This window comes from Pyrgilauda ruficollis, unplaced genomic scaffold, assembly GCF_017590135.1.
Source record: "Pyrgilauda ruficollis isolate IOZ18807 unplaced genomic scaffold, ASM1759013v1 scaffold16, whole genome shotgun sequence".
Taxonomy (NCBI): domain Eukaryota; kingdom Metazoa; phylum Chordata; class Aves; order Passeriformes; family Passeridae; genus Pyrgilauda; species Pyrgilauda ruficollis.
Window position 1 is genome coordinate 12,211,358 of NW_024514764.1, and position 18,338 is coordinate 12,229,695.

At 46.1% G+C, this 18,338-nt stretch overlaps 1 protein-coding gene across 2 annotated transcripts in view; it reads left to right on the forward strand.

Annotated features, from left to right (window-relative positions):
- The first annotated feature begins 12 nt into the window (after window positions 1-12).
- AXIN1 (axin 1) overlaps window positions 13-18,338 on the forward strand; it is a 70,239-nt gene continuing 51,913 nt past the window's right edge. Inside the window, exons 1-2 of one of the 2 annotated variants that reach the window (XM_041462465.1) lie at window positions 13-465; window positions 1,733-2,704. In XM_041462465.1, the coding sequence (XP_041318399.1) occupies window positions 1,827-2,704 (878 nt within the window). In that variant the 5' untranslated portion in view covers window positions 13-465; window positions 1,733-1,826. The remainder of the gene's footprint in view (window positions 466-1,732; window positions 2,705-18,338) is intronic. The other variant, XM_041462464.1, reaches the window with a different exon arrangement.

Genomic DNA, 18,338 nt, shown 5'->3' on the forward strand with positions numbered 1-18,338 from the left:
GGCGGGGCCGCCCCGGAGCCCACCCGGCCCCGCGCCTCCCGCGGGTCCCCTCCGGAGCCGGGCGGGAGGCTCGGCCGGGCGCCTCGCGTGTCCTCCAGGAGGCTCCCCGGGGCTGCCCCGGCCGGGGCGAGGAGCCAACGCCGCCCCGCCGCAACAATGCCCGGCGTGGCTTTGGGGCTGCGGTGCCGCTGCCCCGGGGGTCCCCTTCACCCGGCCGGGGGTCACCGGGGACCTGCACCGCAAACGGGGGGGCGAGTCCTGCGCTCGCTTCTAGAAGCGGGGTGAAAACCACCCAGAACCGGCCCGTGGTGCCAAAGCCCAGCCCCGTCCCGCGGTGCCAGGGCAGGGGCTGCCGGGGGCTCGGGCCGGGTGTGAGTGCGGCGCTGGCTCCTGCCCGCTCCTCGCCGGGCCCAGCCATCCTCGCCGGCCGCTCCTGGGCTCGCTGGGCTGTTTCACGATGGACAGGTGGGCTGTAAGGACAGGCACGGCATCGGCGGCGGTTCTTGGTTTAGCCAGGATCAGGAAATGTGGGGAAAATTATAAAGCATCCCAAAGATATTCGTTGGTGTGGGGTTTGCTTTGGGAGGGAGGGCGAGCTAAAATGTGTCTTTCCTGCTGTGTTTTTACATGCAATTGAGTTAATCCAGGGCAAGGAGTAATTTGTGAGGCTGTTGGTGCTCTGCAGTACTTGGGGCTTAGAGGCTGAGGCTGTTCTGTAACACAAGGCTTTTGCTACTCGCGTTAAATGATGAGGTTAATTTGTTAAGCAGCAGAAGTAGCAACCCAGGGATTGCCCTTTTCTTCCTTCCCTGCCTTCCCCATACCTTCCATCCTCCATATTGACTCGTTGCTCTTCTTTAAAAACATTGTACTTAATCAGGTTTCCTTGTCAAGGTGGTTTTCTCATCTTCCTTTGATGACCTGAAATTTTCCCAGGCTTGTAGCATGCAATTTTGTTAGCGTAAATGAAGCTTTTCTCAACGGCTTGCCTACAAAAAGCAGTGCTAGAACTGAGCTCCTGTACTAACATGCCCATCTGAAGCAAGAATGCAGTCCAGATGCCCAAAATATTAGGGTCAACGATGCATCTGGATTCCCCTAGAGCTAGACGAGGCGACGCGGCGTATTTCTGAAACGCAGAGATTTGTGAGGAATGTGGCGCTGGTATGTCACTTGAGCATACGAAAGCCACCTGTGTTTGATTAAGGTGCAGCCCTGCTTTCAGGACTGACTGGATGTTCTTTAATAACAATTTTCACAAGCCTTAAATTCCTGTTTAAGGATAAGAATTTCCTATATCCATAGCCAGATAAAAAGACGCTGCCTTAGTATGATCTGGTGTGTGTCCTGTCCAGGTAGGCAGTGCAGAGGAGCTGGTGGCAGTGCAGAAGATGGCATGTGCCCTGTGGTACCTGGGTATGGATCTCTTGGATGTGGGCTGCCACATGCCAGGGTCATGTATAAACCACCAGTTTTGGGAAATTGGCTGGTATTTTAGCATGGTGTCAGCTGTATCAGTGATGCCAAATTCTGGATGTAAAGCTCTGTAACTGTCATTTTTAGCCCCTGCCTGGTTTGAGCTCGATTCTGTGCTCTCGGAAATTACCAAGCCATTGATTCTGCTGAAAAAGAGGTGTTAGTATAGTAAAGGTGCAGAGCATAACCACTAGTTTGTTGTCTTAGAGTGTTTATTTCCAGTGATACTCGCTTACTTTTTCCTCATCTGTTTCAGCCAAACAAACTTCTTCACCTTGGAGCTACAAATATTGGTGATTTGAGATTGACGCTCATCCCCCACTGTTCCCACGCAAGCAAGGACCAGAAAAATGAATATCCAGGGGAAAGGCTTCCCCTTGGACCTCGGAGGAAGCTTCACTGAAGATGCTCCAAGGCCACCGGTTCCTGGTGAGGAGGGGGAGCTCGTGTCCACAGACCCAAGGCCAGTTAGCCATGGTTTCTACTCCGGTAAAAGTGATGTGGTCAGAAATGAGACGTCCACGGCAACACCGAGGCGCTCCGATTTGGATTTGGGGTACGAGCCCGAGGGAAGTGCTTCACCAACTCCACCCTACCTGAAGTGGGCCGAGTCACTGCACTCCTTGCTGGATGATCAAGATGGCATCAACCTCTTCAGGACTTTCCTGAAACAGGAGGACTGTGCAGATCTGCTGGACTTTTGGTTTGCCTGCAGTGGCTTCAGGAAGCTGGAGCCCTGCGTGTCTAATGAGGAAAAAAGACTCAAGCTGGCAAAAGCCATTTACAAAAAATACATCCTCGACAACAATGGCATTGTGTCCCGGCAGATCAAACCGGCCACAAAAAGCTTCATCAAAGACTGTGTCATGAAACTGCAGATTGACCCTGACATGTTTGACCAGGCCCAAACGGAGATTCAGTGCATGATAGAAGACAATACCTACCCTTTGTTCCTTAAGTCGGATATTTATTTGGAATACACAAGGACAGGTGGGGAAAGTCCAAAAATTTATAGCGATCCGAGCTCGGGATCTGGGACAGGTAAAGGGCTGCCTGGTTATCTGCCAACTCTGAACGAGGATGAGGAGTGGAAGTGTGACCAAGAGGCCGAGCCCGAGGCCAGCAGGGACTCAGCGCCTTCCAGCAGGCTCACGCAGAAGCTGCTTCTGGAGACGGCCACGCAGCGCGCAGCCTCAGCCCGGCGCTACAGCGAGGGCAGGGAGTTCAGGTAGGTGGGGAGTGGGTCAGGGAGCTGCCATGGCCATGGGGGACATGGGAAACCTTGGAAGAGCACGGGTGCTGGGGAACATCCACATTGGTACAGGATGGCATTGCCAAGTGGGTTGATGGGGTGTAAAGCTTTGTTTGAAACTAATCGCAGGTCATTTTAAAGGTGTCTTTGGCTGTTCCTGTCTGATAGTGCCAGGAATCACTGCAGCATGTTCTTCACCTGGAGAAACTGCTGCTGGAGGTGTTCTGGAGGCAGGTAGGGCTTGGTGGGCAGTGCAAAGCCATGGGTAGCCCTCATGCACATGCAGGTGGCTGGGCAAGCTGCAGTACCAGGTTTGCTGTAGCCTGCACCAGCAGAAAGTCAGTGTTCAGGTACTGTAACATGGGCAGGTACAGCTGGTGGTGACACTTCCTGTGTAGAAATTGTAATGAGCCACAACTGGGAGCTCACAGGAGATAGATACCCTCACCTTGGTGGTGTGGGTAGGAGTGAAGCAGCATTGATGGTGCTCCCTGATAATGGTACTGCTTTGCTTATGAGATTTCCAGCACTGAATTGTAACGGTGTCAGAGTCAGAATCCCCAAATCCAGTTAAAACCATGCCCTGCTGAAGCTCTTCCCTTCATGAAACTAATTGCTGGGTTTTTTTAACTGTAGTACTTGCACAGTTCTGCAGCCTGTTTTTTTCTGGGTCCCCCACCCACTTCCAGCCAACATGGATTTTGAAACTTGCTGAGAGCTCAGTTAAAATTCCAGACAATTAACTTAGCAGGGAGCTCTCTGGGATCAATAAGCATGTGTGTGTCTAACCCTTGCTGAATCAACAGAACCCAGCCAGAACACATTCCTACTTTTTCCCCCCCTTTTTTAAATAAAATCTCCTTGTTTTAAGACCTGCTTAGGCTAAAATCTGACGCTTTGTGAAGATTACGAAATGAAGTAGCTGAACTGTCCTCTTCAAAGCCTCCTGCCTTATGAAAAGCATTTCTGTGTTTAATCTCCCTCAGCCATCCCTTTAGGCTGGCAGCTGGAAGCACATCCCGCCCCACGCAAGGTCTCGGCGCCTTTCAGCTGGCAAAATGTTCTCGGTTTGATTCTTGTTTTCTTACAGATTTTGAGGAGGGGATGTTGCATGTGAAACTCTTGGGGAGGGGGAAAAAAGGGAATTCATGCGGGCTCCTGCTGCTTTAATCAAGAGTCAGGAAAAAAAATATCCCAGTGTCTTGGGACTTTCCCATGGAATTAATAAAAACCTTGAATGTGTCTTGAAGTGCATGTCACTGAGCAGTTGGGTGCTCACATAAATGAAGGATTAGAAAAGTCTCTGATTTAAGTATCTTTTTATTTAAGCAATGATGGTGTTAAGATTGAAAATAACTTACTTGAGGGTCAGCTGTGTTTAGTTTCCTTACCAGACCAGGTAGTAAGTAAATCCTGTATGTGACACTGAGCTGTTTAGCTCCAACTTCAAGAAAAGTGTGCACTTCACCCATTATTTGAATATATCTGTGCCAGGTTGTAAAATGATTTAAGAAATGTGCTGTAAAATAGAAGTGTTTTGAAGTAAAGTTCATCAGTCCTGGGCATTTTCATAGGAAATTGAAACAACGTGAAATAAATCTTTACCTGGAGGATGGAGATCAGAGAAAATGTGTGGCTATTAATTTGTAGTGTCCAACAGCCTGTCATTGTGGCTACTGACACTCTGCTGACCTGTTGGGTAGGGAGGGAAGGAAATGTTTGCCCTTCTCACCAGAACAGGAGTCACTTCTCAGCCTGGAGAAGCTGAAGATAAGGGATTTATTTTATTTTTTCAGTGCTGGTCTGTCAGCTTCTGTGGCGTCCAGAGCATTGCCATGGAACATGCTGCTGAACTGCATAAGCTCTGCATTTTTCAATTCTAAAGACTGCTCAGATACTAATTTATGAGGTGATTGTTCCTCTTTGAGCAAGACCTTGTGGTTGAATTAACCTTCTTCCTGGATGTTATATAGCAATAGCTGTCTTGAACAAGCTGGTTTTTAGGGACTTGTTCATTTACTTTCCCACCTGAGGAAGTGTGCTAGAAGCTGGAGAAGCTGATTGCAGCAGGAAGCAATGGCTGTGTGCAGCATTTGAAAAACTGGGTTCCAATTTATTTTGAAAATTTCCACAAACCTCTTTTTTTGGCATATGTGTGGAAGAATTTCTCATTTCTCTTCTTTGGGGAATGTTGAAATAAGCTGTTTTGCATTATATCTCAGGGCCTGTTTAATCTTCCCAAGATTTAACTTCTATTCCTTGGCTTCCATGGAAACCCTAAATAAAGAGGAATCTAAGCAAATGCAGTAGAAGTATTTCTCTGTTAGCAAATGAGCATCTTGAATCAGCTCCAGGTTTTTTTTTTTCAGCAGAAAGTTCATAAATCTTGATGCAGTAGCTCTGCTCTCAGGAGAACAAATGTAAAAAATTCCTCAAATGGCAGAAGACAACCCGTTATTATCGCTGGATATTTTTGAAGGTGTGCAAATGTGCAGGCAGATTTGAGAATACCCCGAAGCCAAAAGCATCGCTGTTACCCACTGTGTTTTTGTATGCGTCGGAAAAGGCCAATAGTCATTATCGTTAGGCTCCTGCAAATTAATTGGACATTGGTTATGGATCAGTGAACTTCAAAGAGGGCAACCCCCGAAGATCTCGGGCATTAACTCGCAGCTTCCGAAAGTGACACTAACGTGGTTGTGAGGGCGGCTAAATCGTTCATTAACCTTCTTCCGACACGCTGGGACAGCGTTCCTCGGAGCTGGAGAGCAGAAATTAAACCTGTGCCTGAGAACCGCCTGCAGCCTGCTCTTGGAGCGCTCCAGGAAAACACAGCCCCTGAGACAGTTGGAATTGTGGTGCTTGGAGGTTTGCTCGTGCCTTTTGCTGGGGTGGGTTTCTCGTGCTCTCTCTCTTTAGCTCTGTGTGGGACAGGGCTCCTGTCCCATTCCCAAAGCATCGCAGAGCAGTGCTCTCACAGGCCTTGCCTTTGCTTTCTTCTGTGGTGGGAAGTGAAAATAGCATATGGTGTCATCTCTCCGGAAAACCAGGCAAACTGAGAGACTTACGTTAGTTCTGCCAATTGTTTTGGGTTTTGACCCACTCCATGAAGTGTACAGTGTTGAAGAGGAGGCCCGGATGATGGTGATTAGAGGACACATGGTGGTGGGTGAAGTCTCCAGTTGCTGGATTTTGAGGAGTGTTGGTGGTAGAGCTGCTGGACATGGATGGAGAAATTTCTTAGCCTGGGATTTGATATACACAGGGGGTTGTTTGTTTTTGTAAAGAAGTTGGCTTCAAGCTTTAATTTCTAAGGTACTGAGCTGACTCAGCTCACCACATTTCACAAGTGTTGGTGGTTCAAATGAAAAGGGTGGGTGATGTGGTTCTCCAGGCTGGTAGGAATCACCAGGAGAGTCCTTGTGCCTGTGCCCATGCACTGGCAGCCTCTATGGACACATAGAGGACACATAGAGCAGCTCTCCCCAAAACACACAGCCAGCACTTCACCATGGGGTGTGCAGAGGAGGCATGTGGAGAAAAACTGAGGAAGCTTTGGAGGGATGTGACAACCTCTGATGTGGGACAATGCAATGACAAACTAACGTGTAACTGGTTCAGGGAAAGCACGGGATCTCTCTGTGGCTTAGGGAGCATAAACGGTCCAGCGGTCAGAAGCTGGGGCTGCATCAGGAAGGAGCTGGCTGAAGTTTAGCTGGCAGCCCTAATTTTGAGGTTGGCAGCTTTGTTCATAATTAAATATTAAATTGCACACCTCTGACTCAAGACTGTGTGGTGTTGAAGGAATTGGTGTTAATTGTACTGACCGCTTGGAAAAGTGAGGATGCAAAATCAAACGGTGCAGAAGTCATATTTAGAAAATTTAAAGATGTGTTACCCTTTTACTGATGCTTCTTTTAACTGGAGAGGCAGCACATGCATCTTGCACTTAGGTTGTTGGAGCTTCATGGGAGCTTGTTTGCAGGAAGAAATCAGCTACTGAATGTTAGACCCATACGTAAAGTTGGGAATGCTTGTCTTGAATTAAAATTGCTGAGCCCACAGTATCATTTGTAATCAGTACAACCCTCTTTGGAATCCTTGTAGAGCAGTGGCTATTTCCAGTTTTAAAGAAAATAAGTTGCAGAAGAATAATTTGGCTGCATTGTTCTTGAGAGAAATCAGTGAATCCAACAGGGAGAGGGTCTGGTGCTAAGAGCTCTAAGTGGTGATTTAGTGGCTGAAGCACTCTAAGATATACAGGACAGAGACTGATGGTGTTTTTGCACAGAAGTTAGCGCCAGCTTTTTAAAATATATTGTTAAGCTGATGAAACTTCTGCGTGGAAATGCTTACATTACATTAGCAGTGTAAAGTATTTATGCTAGTGGTTGCCAAGTTTTAAAATAGATTTTATTTGAAGAAGAATACCTTTTGTGCCCATAGCTTTGCCTCCACACAAATCAAGATGAAGAAGTGGTGTGTTTGTGTTTGGTTATAGATCAGTGCTTTGGCTTCTTTTTAAAGACAGGTAGTTAAGCTTTTAGTACTCTAATTTGATAAATGAATAGTGTTTTCTCCCCTCCTCCAGCAAACAAAGCCTTGTTTTGTTATGACTGAGTTTTATTTGGGTTACAGAATATTTTCTCTTAAAAGCCCAAGAGGGAAGTTATGTCCTTCTTTTTGGTCCTGGGGAGATGTGGGTTGGATATGGTGAAAAAGATCTTGGGAATATGAGGGGTGGGAATCTCTGTCCTTGGAGGGCCTCGTAGCTGGGTTAGACAGAGTTGTGGCCTGCCTGGTCCAGTCCTGGTGATGGTCCTGTTTTGTTGTGTGCTTACAATGATGGCACAGATCATGAAATTCTATATTTTGAGAAGACTGGTTTGAGTTCTGCCTGGTTTCAGAAAGAATGGGGTGTTAAAAGGTTGAGTGGGAGCTGAACCAATGCCAGGATGCTGAGAAGTGCACCCAGGAGGTGGCCATGGGGTGGGAACACCTTGGTTTTGATCTGCCGTTCAACTTGGCTTTATGTTTTAAGAGTTTCTTTGTTGTTGCTATAATGGACTAATCCCTTGAATAATTAGTTGCCATTGGATGTTTTAAAAATTACTGCCTCTTGGATGTTTTCCTTTAATAGTCTGTTAGATTCTGGATTTATTAACTATTGAGACAGACTGTGAAATCCTGTTAGGGCAGACCTTCTTGGTGGAAAAGGGACTGGGAGGGGTATTTGGGTGCAGGGAGAACACATGCTGGCCCCATTTTAGGTTTGAGCTGTTGACTTCCCACCTTCCCAAGAAGTGCTGGCTGTCTCCTGGGCTGGGTCAGTGGCTGCTGGAACATGTTATGGTCTTGGGTCATCCCTAGATTTGAAGCTTCAGAAGGTGCTCCAAGAAGTTACAGCACTGTGGCTGCCTGGTACAAGGCCAGTCATGCAGTCACCACCCATTTAAAATAAATCATGGACCTGGTTTTGCTACAATTGGTGGAAAAATCTGGTTGCAGAAGTGACTGTGTATAATGCAGAAAATTGCTATGTTTAAAGAAAAAATGAGAACAGAGGTGCTGATATCCTAAATCAGTTCCTGGATATATCATTGGATTATTAGGCTCATCCTTAAATCCATTAAGCAAATTACAGTTAATCAGCCAAATAAAAGAAGAAAGATCTTTTGCGAGGCCCTGTCTTTTGAGCCATGCAGAAGCTGTAGTAATATTTTAATTTTCCATCTGTCAGTGAATGTATTCAGTCACTTTGCTTCCTTATGTGGAGGATTTGAAATTAGAAACTGAGGTTAATTATCTGCATTAAATGAAATATGTGAAGACCACAAAAGCAAAAACCTTCACAATTTGGTATGGTCTGTTAAGCTAGGCAGGCTGCTTCAGAAGGAGAGGGGTTATTTTTCCCTGGTTTTGTTCCAATTGAAGGGTTTTAGTCACAGTAATTGAAATGATTAAAAAGTCAAATTGCTGGTGAATATAATTCTGAGCATCTCTCTGAAAAGATGTGACACTTGGTTGAGAGCAGGGGTTTGCTCAGCCTGGCCTGGCAGCGTGGAACAGCCTCTATTGTGCCACCCCAGCATGAGTGAGGCTGATTGTCCTTGGTGCCACTTTATCCACCTCTTCCACGGCAATGGGATGTTGGAGCTCTGCTGCAGGGTTAGTAGAGATGATTTGGAAGTGAAACAATGCCAGATGAAAGCTACACTTTTGAACTTATCAAATAAAAAGTATGTCTGACACCATTCTATCCTAATGCTATAAATTAGTTAATTAATGCCTGCTTCACTTGGAAGTGCAGCTTTGGACTCTACAAAGGTCATGCTCCTGGAAATACACATTCCCGCAGCAGTCAGCTGGGTTTGAGGCGATTGGTTTGTGAAAAGGCTCATTTTATTCCTTGTTTGCAGTACACACATGGCTGAGGTTTGAGTTCCTCTGAGGGACTGCAGTATCCATCTCCACTCATCAGGTGCAAAGCTGCCCCTTCCTTCACTGGTGCAGCCCTGAATGCCCAGCTCAGGGAACTTCAGGAAAGGTCTGACTCTTCTGGAGACACGCATCTTGCTCCCCTCCTGTGTAGCAGAGTGAGCTGCTTTGCCTGAAGTCGCACTCAGAAATTAAATTGTTGCAGGTCACACTTGTGTGTAAAAGCAAAACCATCATTCCTCACAGCCCTGGTCTGGATCCCTCACTGTTGTAAGCCAGTAATGAATTTAAGTAGAACTGTTGCAGTTTTAAGTCAGATTATCTAAAGTCTATAAAACCCACATGGAAATTGGATTTTACCTTTGAAGACTCCAGAGTACACTTTTGTGGTAAGACCTGGAATTTCTTGGTCCCCTGGCTCCCAAGATACAACCTATCCTCAAAGTATCAGTTTTTTGAAGGTCTTCATCTGATCTAAATCGCTAATAGATGAAGAGCTTTCATCTGTCCTGATGAGAAGCAGTGGAGGGAGGCAAAGCTATAGCTAGAGGAAAAAACCTCTTTGAAATACCTGAGTGAGACCTATTGGTTAGCAGCACAGCCTCATGTTAGTCCCTGGATCTATCTCCAGAGCTAGTGACCAGAAACTACTATCCCTTCAACCCCCATATATTCCCTGACCTGTTGTAGACCAGAGAGTCAGTCCTCTCCCTCTCTCCATCTTCATTTTCCTTCTTTTCTGGAGGTTCAGTTTTCTGGCCTTTATCTCCAGCATGTGTTTAGAGGCATGCTGGTGCTGGAATGGGAAGAGCAGTACAACTGGGCAGGTGGGATTGCCTTTTTTCCCAGCATTCCGTGTTTAGGTTGGGTTAGGTCTGCTGGAAAACCATGTCTTCAGTGTTTAACAGATATGCCCTTTTGGGTCATAAATTTTGGTTGTTTTCTTGTCTGGCAGTCAGCCTCTTGGACTGGTAGAGATTTATCTGGAAGAGGAGCTTCCTTGTTCTGCCATTGCTGCCAGCCTGGTCCAGGCTGTTGCTTTGGGACCTCTGTGGAATTGATTGCTTGGATACCAAGGACCACACAAGCTATAGCTTCCCCCTTCCCTGGAAGAGTCCAAGGCCAAGTTGGACCGGGCTTGGAGCAATCTGGGATAGTGGAGGGTGTCCCTGCCCATGGCAGGAGGTGGAGCTTTATAAAAGGTTCTTTAAGGTTCTCATCTCTAACGAGATGAGCTTTAAGGTTCTTTCCAGCCCAAACCATTCCATGATTCTATCACCTCTCCAAGGTTTCACAAGCGAAGTATGAATCAGAGCCAAGTCACTGGAGAGCTCCTAGGAAATACAGGTAGGATCTATGGAGGGAGGTGTGGGGATTCAGGATCCAGCTGTAGCTACTGCATTTGATCAACTTTGTCCTGGCTCTGCTCCACAGAAGTAAGAGCTGTAAAACCATTTGGTACTAGACATGCAAATGAGAGCTGGGATGAAGCTACTGTTACCCTCGAGGATCCCAAAAGAGGAATCAGCAAATAGAAATTATTCTATTAGCCGGGGCAAAGTTCACAGGTTAACCATTGTGTCAAATCGATGAAATACAGCCTTGATCTCCGTCACAAGGCCCTTATTGTGTACAAATAAAGACTGCCTGAGCAAAGACAGCAAGTTCTTGCACTGTAACATTTGCAGTGTGTTGGAGAAAGGGAAGCTCTGTACAGATGGCAGCACGAAATGTCTCCGTTGGACATCGCCTTCATTCCTGCTTCAAAAGATTGTAAAACGTGACCTTGGAACCTTCTTACTCTCCTTATGGCCCTACTCAGATTGGATTTCCAAGGGCATGTACTTTTTAATTTTTTTCATAAAATTTGGGGTCTCTGGCTAAGAGGTCTGGTCTTTGTACTTTTAATTCAGTCCATGTGACTGCCGTAACATTTATTTCGTAGGAAATGAAAAGTGTTCCTTCCTGAACAAAGCCACACACAGAAGTTGTTGGGTAGGCTGGCAGCCTCAGGTGTGCAGCATGTGTCCCCTGCTCATCTAGTGCTAAACAAAGACCATCACCACAAGTCCTTTGTTGCTTGGTCCATGACTCTACCAGGAAAAGCGGTGACAGAAAAGCTGCCTTCTTTGTTGTGGAGATACTGAGATTTCATGTGTCTGAACATCTGCACATTCAGTGGAACTTGGCTTTCTGCTCTTGAGAAGAGCTACTTTGAAAAGGCTCCTTGAACTTTTAAGACAGACCAGTGCTGGCAAAAGGAGATGGAAATGGGCAGCAAAGGATGTGTGGATGTGTCACTACAGCAAAGGGTTGTCACTTTGTAAAACAGCGTGCTGATTTTCCCCTCTGGATATATGCAGTGAAGTTTGTGACCCGGGGGGTTTGAGTGCTGCCGGCTGGGGAAATCAACTGGAGAATTTAGGAAGGTAGAGCATCCCACTGCCCCCAAGCATTGGCTTTGGGCCTTCCCCAGCCAGGGCTGGCAGAGCCTTCAAAACTGATCCATATAAACCTTCCTCTTTCTGAAGAGGGGGAAGCTTTCCAAATGGGCATGGGAAAAACTTTCCTTTGGTAATCCTGGAGATAACAGGTCATGCAGCTTCACCCAGTGATCCTTGCACAATAACTTGTGGTCAGGCTGAAGTGTCTATTTTAGAAAGGCATCCAAGTGATGGGAGGGAGGTCATGCAGCATTTTTGTTATCTCTTCCCGTGGTTAGTTACTCAGTGTTCCCAGTGTGTTCCTTATTGCTCACTTCAGTTTTTTCTTGCTTCAGTTTCTAGCTGCTCTGTTTTGGTGTTCTTAGCTCGCTTTGGAGGCTCCAAAAACCTCTGCATGTTTGAAAAAAACCCTGCTGAATGGGTGTGAATGTTCTCCTTAAGTAGCAGCAGCTTTGTTATGGAAGGCCTTTTGGTTTTATTAGACTTTTCAACCCTCCGGTCGACTGTTAAACAAGCTGGAGCATGTCATGGTTGACAAACCTTCGCTCTGGTCTCAGACCTAACCTACCAGTTTAAAGGCAGTATTCTTTTGTGTGCAGGTTTCTGGGTGGAGACCATCGGGCTTCCAAGGGAAATTAACTTGCAGCCTCTCTTTATCCCCCCGACCCCCCGCCCTCCACCTCAAATAAATTAAGTTTTGTGCTAACTGTTCTGTCACTTCCAAAGGCCAGAAAGAAATGTCAGCCTTTAGGTTTTCTGCTACCTGAGGTACTCTGTTGCACACTAAGAGTGCAGGTAGGTGGGAATGTGTAATTACATTATAAACAAAACAGCTGCATGATCAGTGTCAGCAACTGAAGATAAAATGTAGGAAGTTTTTTCAAGTGATTCATCCATAATTATTTAAAAACATGTTGAATTTATTCTTAAGTTTTGGAGGAGAATTCTTGCTAGGCTGGCGTTTGCTGCCCGTGATGTTTATACACCTGAGTAAATGCCTGTCTCAGCAGTTTGTCCATGTTGAGTGCTCCAGATCTAAATCCCTTCAGAGGTAAACCCAGCACACCTTTGTCTCTGCTGGGCTTGCTGTCTCCAGGCTTTTCACTGGTGAGGTGGAATCTGTTGTAGCAGTGGCTGGCACTAGGATGGGCAGAGAGACAAGGCTCACACCATTCTAATATTTGTTGTAGATTTGTCTGTAGGTTTAGGAGATGGTGAAGGCTGGATGGCACAAACACACTGATGGACTAGTGGAGAGGTGGTGGGGGAGCAGTTTTGTGTGCCCACAGCCATGACAGCCAAGCTGCATCTACTTGCATCTTTCTACATTCTTCCAGCAGTATCTGTTGTGTGAATTGTAGGGGTCTGGGGGAGAAGGGAGGGAATTCCTTTGGATGATTCCTCTCAGTTGCAGCAGTCTCGTTTTAGAGGTGCTGGAAGTCATGGTGCTTTTCCTCTGATAGTGTCATTGCAAGTGCTGGTGTTTTCTGCCCAGCTGGGGAAAATGAGTATTTTTATTTTCAGCCCCGTGCTATTGAGTAGAGAGGTGTTTGTCACATGCTTCTCTCTCGGTCATTGACAAGAAGTCGGAAGTATCCTGCACTGAACTGAAAGCAGCTGGGGGTTGTTGTTGTTGTTTTTGTGCAAACCCAGCACTCTGCCTGGCTCACCGGCCCAGATAACATCCACCAGGGCAGGGCCCGTGCCCGCGTGGCCAGGAGGGCAGCTGGCACCGCAGTGGGTGGCACTGCTGAGCAACCAACGCCTTGCAGTTTCATCAGGTTCAGGGTGCGTTTTCCTCCAGCCAAAGGTGCGGCACGGGCTCTGCTCCACCTCAGCAGAGCTGGCAGAGGAGGGGAAGGGTCTCCATAATGGGCATCTCAAGTTGTGTCTCTGCTCCAGGGATCAGCAGGGCACCCCTGGTGCCTGGGACACTTCACCAGTCAAGCTCCCCTGCTCCATCATGCTGCATGGCTGGAGTAGATGAGCAAATTTGAGGAAGGCAGAGACTCCAGTGCTTGTTCTAGTCCCTCTCCTGCCAAAGCCTGCTGCCAGCAGCTCCAGCTTTAGTCAAGAGCCCAAAGAAGCTTTTAATCTCCTGCAGCAGCCATGGCAGAAAGGTCAGCTGGCCCCACCTTGGTCTATTTTCATTTCTAGATGCAGTGCTGGAGCCCCTTTCCTCAAGACCTGACTATCCTTTCCAAATATCATTGACTTGGGCGCTCCCCACCTGAGTGCTCCAGTGCTTGTTGGAGCTCCTGGAGAACGAGCTGATATCCCACTGGTTTTATAGTGAGGGTGCTGACCCTGCAGTCCTCCAGTGCCTGCCCACAGCTATTCCACATGCTAAGAGGGGTAGATGCATTCTGCAGCTCACTGCATTTGCCTCCCCAGCACTAGGATATGCTTGAGAGGCAGCAGTTGCTTGGCATCAGCAAGGTCACCCGGGTTTTGGTCGCTGGTGGTGACGCCCTGAGTCAGCTCCACATGGATTGCTGTTTCTCACCTGGTGTAGGTTCTTCTGTCCAGAGCCATCAACCACACTGCCAGCAGTCAAGCTACGAGCAACTCTTTTCCTTTGTTAATTGCTGCCTGTGGCTTGGCACCAGCAGTGTCAGAAACCCTCCCAGGTAGCCCATCTTGGGCTGTGGACTTGGGTGTAGTATGTTGCCTCAGGTGGTACAGAGTGGCATCATCCTCTCACTTCCCAGCTTTTGAAATCATCCTAGAAGCTTGAGCTGAAGAAAGAGAGTGGGACTGGAGCCAAACCTCGTTCCAGGTGGGACAGTAGTGGCAGGAGCACCCATTGTCCACAAAAACATTGCCAAGCCACAGAAGGCAATTAGCAGGGAAGAAAAATGTGGTTCCTTTAAAATTTAAATTTTTAAAATTGGTTGGTTTTTTTTTTTAATTTAATGAATGCACATTGATATGCCAAGTAGACAAAATTGGGGTTGTAAGAGCAAGCATCTGAAATCATCTAACCTGTGTAGTTACTGACTTAATAAAACAGGCCGGTTTGTCAAACAGGACTATATTCAGTCCTGAGCAATAGCTGAGTGTGAACAGGATGTAGAACGTTGGGTTGCTCTGTCTTTGGCACAGAGGAAAAGGAAAAGAGTTCTGCAGACAGCTGGGGGATCTCTTTCACATTGTTACCAATACAGTTATGGTAGAGATAGAGTTTGAGAATAACTTTTTCCTTCTTTTAGGGTCTCCTGTTAGTGTTGCAGATCTAAACTTTGTATTAAGTGGTCAGCCCCTTCATGCCTTCACAAGGTGTTCGTGAGGTCTCACTTCTGCACCAAGCCCCCTCTCCAGCTAACACTGCAGCCATGCTTTATATTTGTGTCAGGCTGCTGCCTGTCCCAGACTCTTTCAAACACATTGATGGCTTTCCATGAGTTAATCTTTCCTCCTTGCTCTTCCCATGGCCTCTGTGATTCAAGATCACAAAAGCTGTTTTAGTATCTGGCCATAGCTAATCATGGCTTTACCTCTCTCACCAGATTTCTCAAAATACTCATATTCTCAGTAAGAACATCTGCAGTGGTCACCTTACCTGGTATAGACAGTAGTCCCACTTCAGACTGGAGGTTAGACTACTCTGCTCCTCCAAAGCTCCTTTCTTCTGTGATTTTAGTCCTTAATTGACTGCCAAGGAAATCGTGAGAGATTTCCAACAGTTTTTATGCAGCAGCGAGCCCTGCAGAAATTCATATGCTCCTGTGGTTAAGTAATGGCAGTAGCAGCTGAATTGGTGGCCAGGAGACAGGGAGCCATCACTGCAGAGAATCTTGAAATACAATACAAGATCCTTGCTCTGAGGTAAAACTCTAGTTCAAGCAACCCATATGAGCAAGGAAAACCATTTCCCCCCCCAAAAAAAGGATGCATTGAAAGTGAGAGATGAAATTGCTGTACTATATCAACCTGTCTACATTAGGTTGCATCCTTATCTGTCTCTCCTCCTCAGTTCCTCTTGGGATGCTTTTAGATCTCCTGTCTAAAAAGTTGTAAATGAAAAAGGCATGTTTCCTTTCCTCACCATCATTTAATAGTTTTTAATTTGCTGTTTGATCCTGATTCTCCTGCTTTGACTATGTGCAAGCCACAATACTGGTTTACAAATAAAGGATGTGACAGTTCCTTTAAAAACTATAAGGCTTAAATCAAGTTATGCACTATTAAAATCAAGCATTTTTTCAAATAACATAAATAAAAGGAATAGGTTTTTTTTTATTGTTTTTTAGACTTGGTATGCATGTTATGATATTCCCATTCTTTAAATGAGCTGAAATGTGTTCTGGTAGTAAATTTACCTTTACACTGTGGGGACCAGAGTCCTACATCTCACCTTTGAGGCCAGTGAAGGTAGAAATAGGTAATGAACTATTTTTAGAGATCAGCAGTGCTGCATTCCTGGAATTCCTGCAGTATTTTTCAGAACAAAGTTTGCAGGTTTTGAGCACAGATAGGGAAATATGTCATCTGTGTAAATTGCTCTAAATTACCTGCAATTTGTTGGGAGTTGCCATTTCTAAGTACTTATTGCAACTCTAGATATTTGAGGAAGCTTTTGATTATCCTGCGCTTGTAAAATGTAATTGGCTATTTCTTAATTGTTGTTCTCTGTGAAGTGTAATTACCTGTAATGTAGAGCTTTTTATTTGTCAATGCCGCAAACAGGAAATCAAGAGTGTCTGATTGAGATAAGTTTGGGGACTCCACCACAACTTGTAATTGCATGAGATGACCTGTTTGCTATGGTACTGGTCTCTCCTCTAAAGTCCTGGAGGCCTTCAAAGAACCTGGAAACCTTAAATACCATCTTTATGTATTGTTGTGCAGAAGTCTGGCTTGTACTTTCCTAAAACTGTCTTCAGAGAGCTGCTGTCTTCTTAGCATGGTAGTGGCATCTCTTTATTCAGTCATATTGCATGAAGTTTCAGGAGGAATAGGCTGATTTAGAATTAATTTCTTAAATGTAGTTAATTAGAAGACATAGAAGGCTTGCTGATGTTCATGAATACCTTAGAGAAGTCAGTTAATTAAAGTTTAGCAACCTGAAGGAAGCTAATAGAGACAGAGAATCCCAATCCTTGTTGGTATGTGATGGTACCTGGATGTAGAGAATAGGCTTGTACTGAACCTGGGTCTGCTGCAGACTAAAGGCATGTCTGATCCCAGTTGGACATCTCTGCTTGGGGAGTTGGTCCTCGTGTCCCATCTGCTGCTTGAGTGCCCTTGACCCAACTGTGGCAGCATTCCTCTAGGATGAGGGCATGCGTGGGAATGTCTTGGATCCTGGGTTAACCTGGGCTTGGGGGGTATGTTACACGACCAAGGTCTAAACTCTTGTCTCACTGGATCTGTGCCATGCACAGTCATGCTCAGGCTTTTGTTGTCGTCATCTTCCCAAGCTGCATCTGTCCTGGCGGAGACATTAAACGTTATTACTTAATTGAACTTAAATGAGGCTGGGAACTTACTGGGAAATTCTTTGAAGTTCCGGGTGGGTTTTGTGTTTTACAGCAGGAATAGGAGAGGTATGTTCACCTCTCCTTTATCTCCACCTGGGCTTGGCTGTGTTGACCCAGTGCAGCGCTGGGGAGCGGCACAGGGAGATGTAACACAGACTGACACATCCAGGCTGGGGCTCTACGTTCTGTGTAAGGGGTTGCAGAGACAAAAAGGGAAATTAGAAGCCCTCTCATTGCCCACTGCAGGCCTGGAAGGTGTTGTGCCAAGGCAGGCTGGTTTATGAACAGCTCTCCTTCTCTACTTGGGGTTCCTAGAGCTTTTGTGTATGTGTGTTTTCCTTACAGTCTCTGGGTTTTCCTTACCCAGTCTCTGGGTTTCAATATGGTCCTCACTGTGCTGTTAGAGCATGACTGAGAAGTGAAAGCTACTTGAGCGTGTCCTCCAGGAGCTCCTGGCCAATTCTGCCATGCAAAAGCAGCAGCACAAGCTTTCTTTGGAGGAACCTTCTGAAAACAAAACCTTAAAATAAAATCCATCTTCTTGCTAAATTAACTGTCTGCAAACACAGAATTATTCAATTTTAGTTTTGCTCTTTTGATGGTGATCCGGTGCTGAACAGTTCTCAGGGAAAGCAGTGAGTCAGCTTGCCCAACAGTGACTCTATTGATACATGGAAGGAGTGGCCCTCAAGTCTGTCTAGTCATTGTTGGTGCTTGGCTGGAGCGCCAGGGGCTCTGAGGGCAGGCTCAAACACCTCTCGCCAGCTTTGGGAGATCAAACGCTATGAGTCAGGCCACAGAAAATCATGATAGGGCCCAAACTAATTAAACCTCTTTTTTTCCTCTTTTTCTTTTTTCCAAACCCTGTTTTGGGAACGGGAAGGAAAGGACACACACGCACTGGGGTGTGTGGGACCTGCCAGCTCATGTGTCCTTGCAAGATGACTATTCTTGTGCCTCCCAAGCTGTTCTAATGGAAACTCTGCCTAGTCCCTTCTCTGCTCTGGAGAGATGGGATCTGCCAACTTTCTCCTCTCTTGATATCCTCTCATTTCTCACCTCTCTTTTGTAAGGGCATTGAAGCCGACCTGGAAAATAAACGTTTAGCACCAACACACCACTTTTATGTATCCCAGCTTCTAGTTATTTTTTAATTCAAAATGCACATTAGCCAGAAAATGTTTTAAGAGAGGCTTTAATTATTTCGATTTTTTTGTTCATTTTGATCAAGGTGGGAGAGGCAGG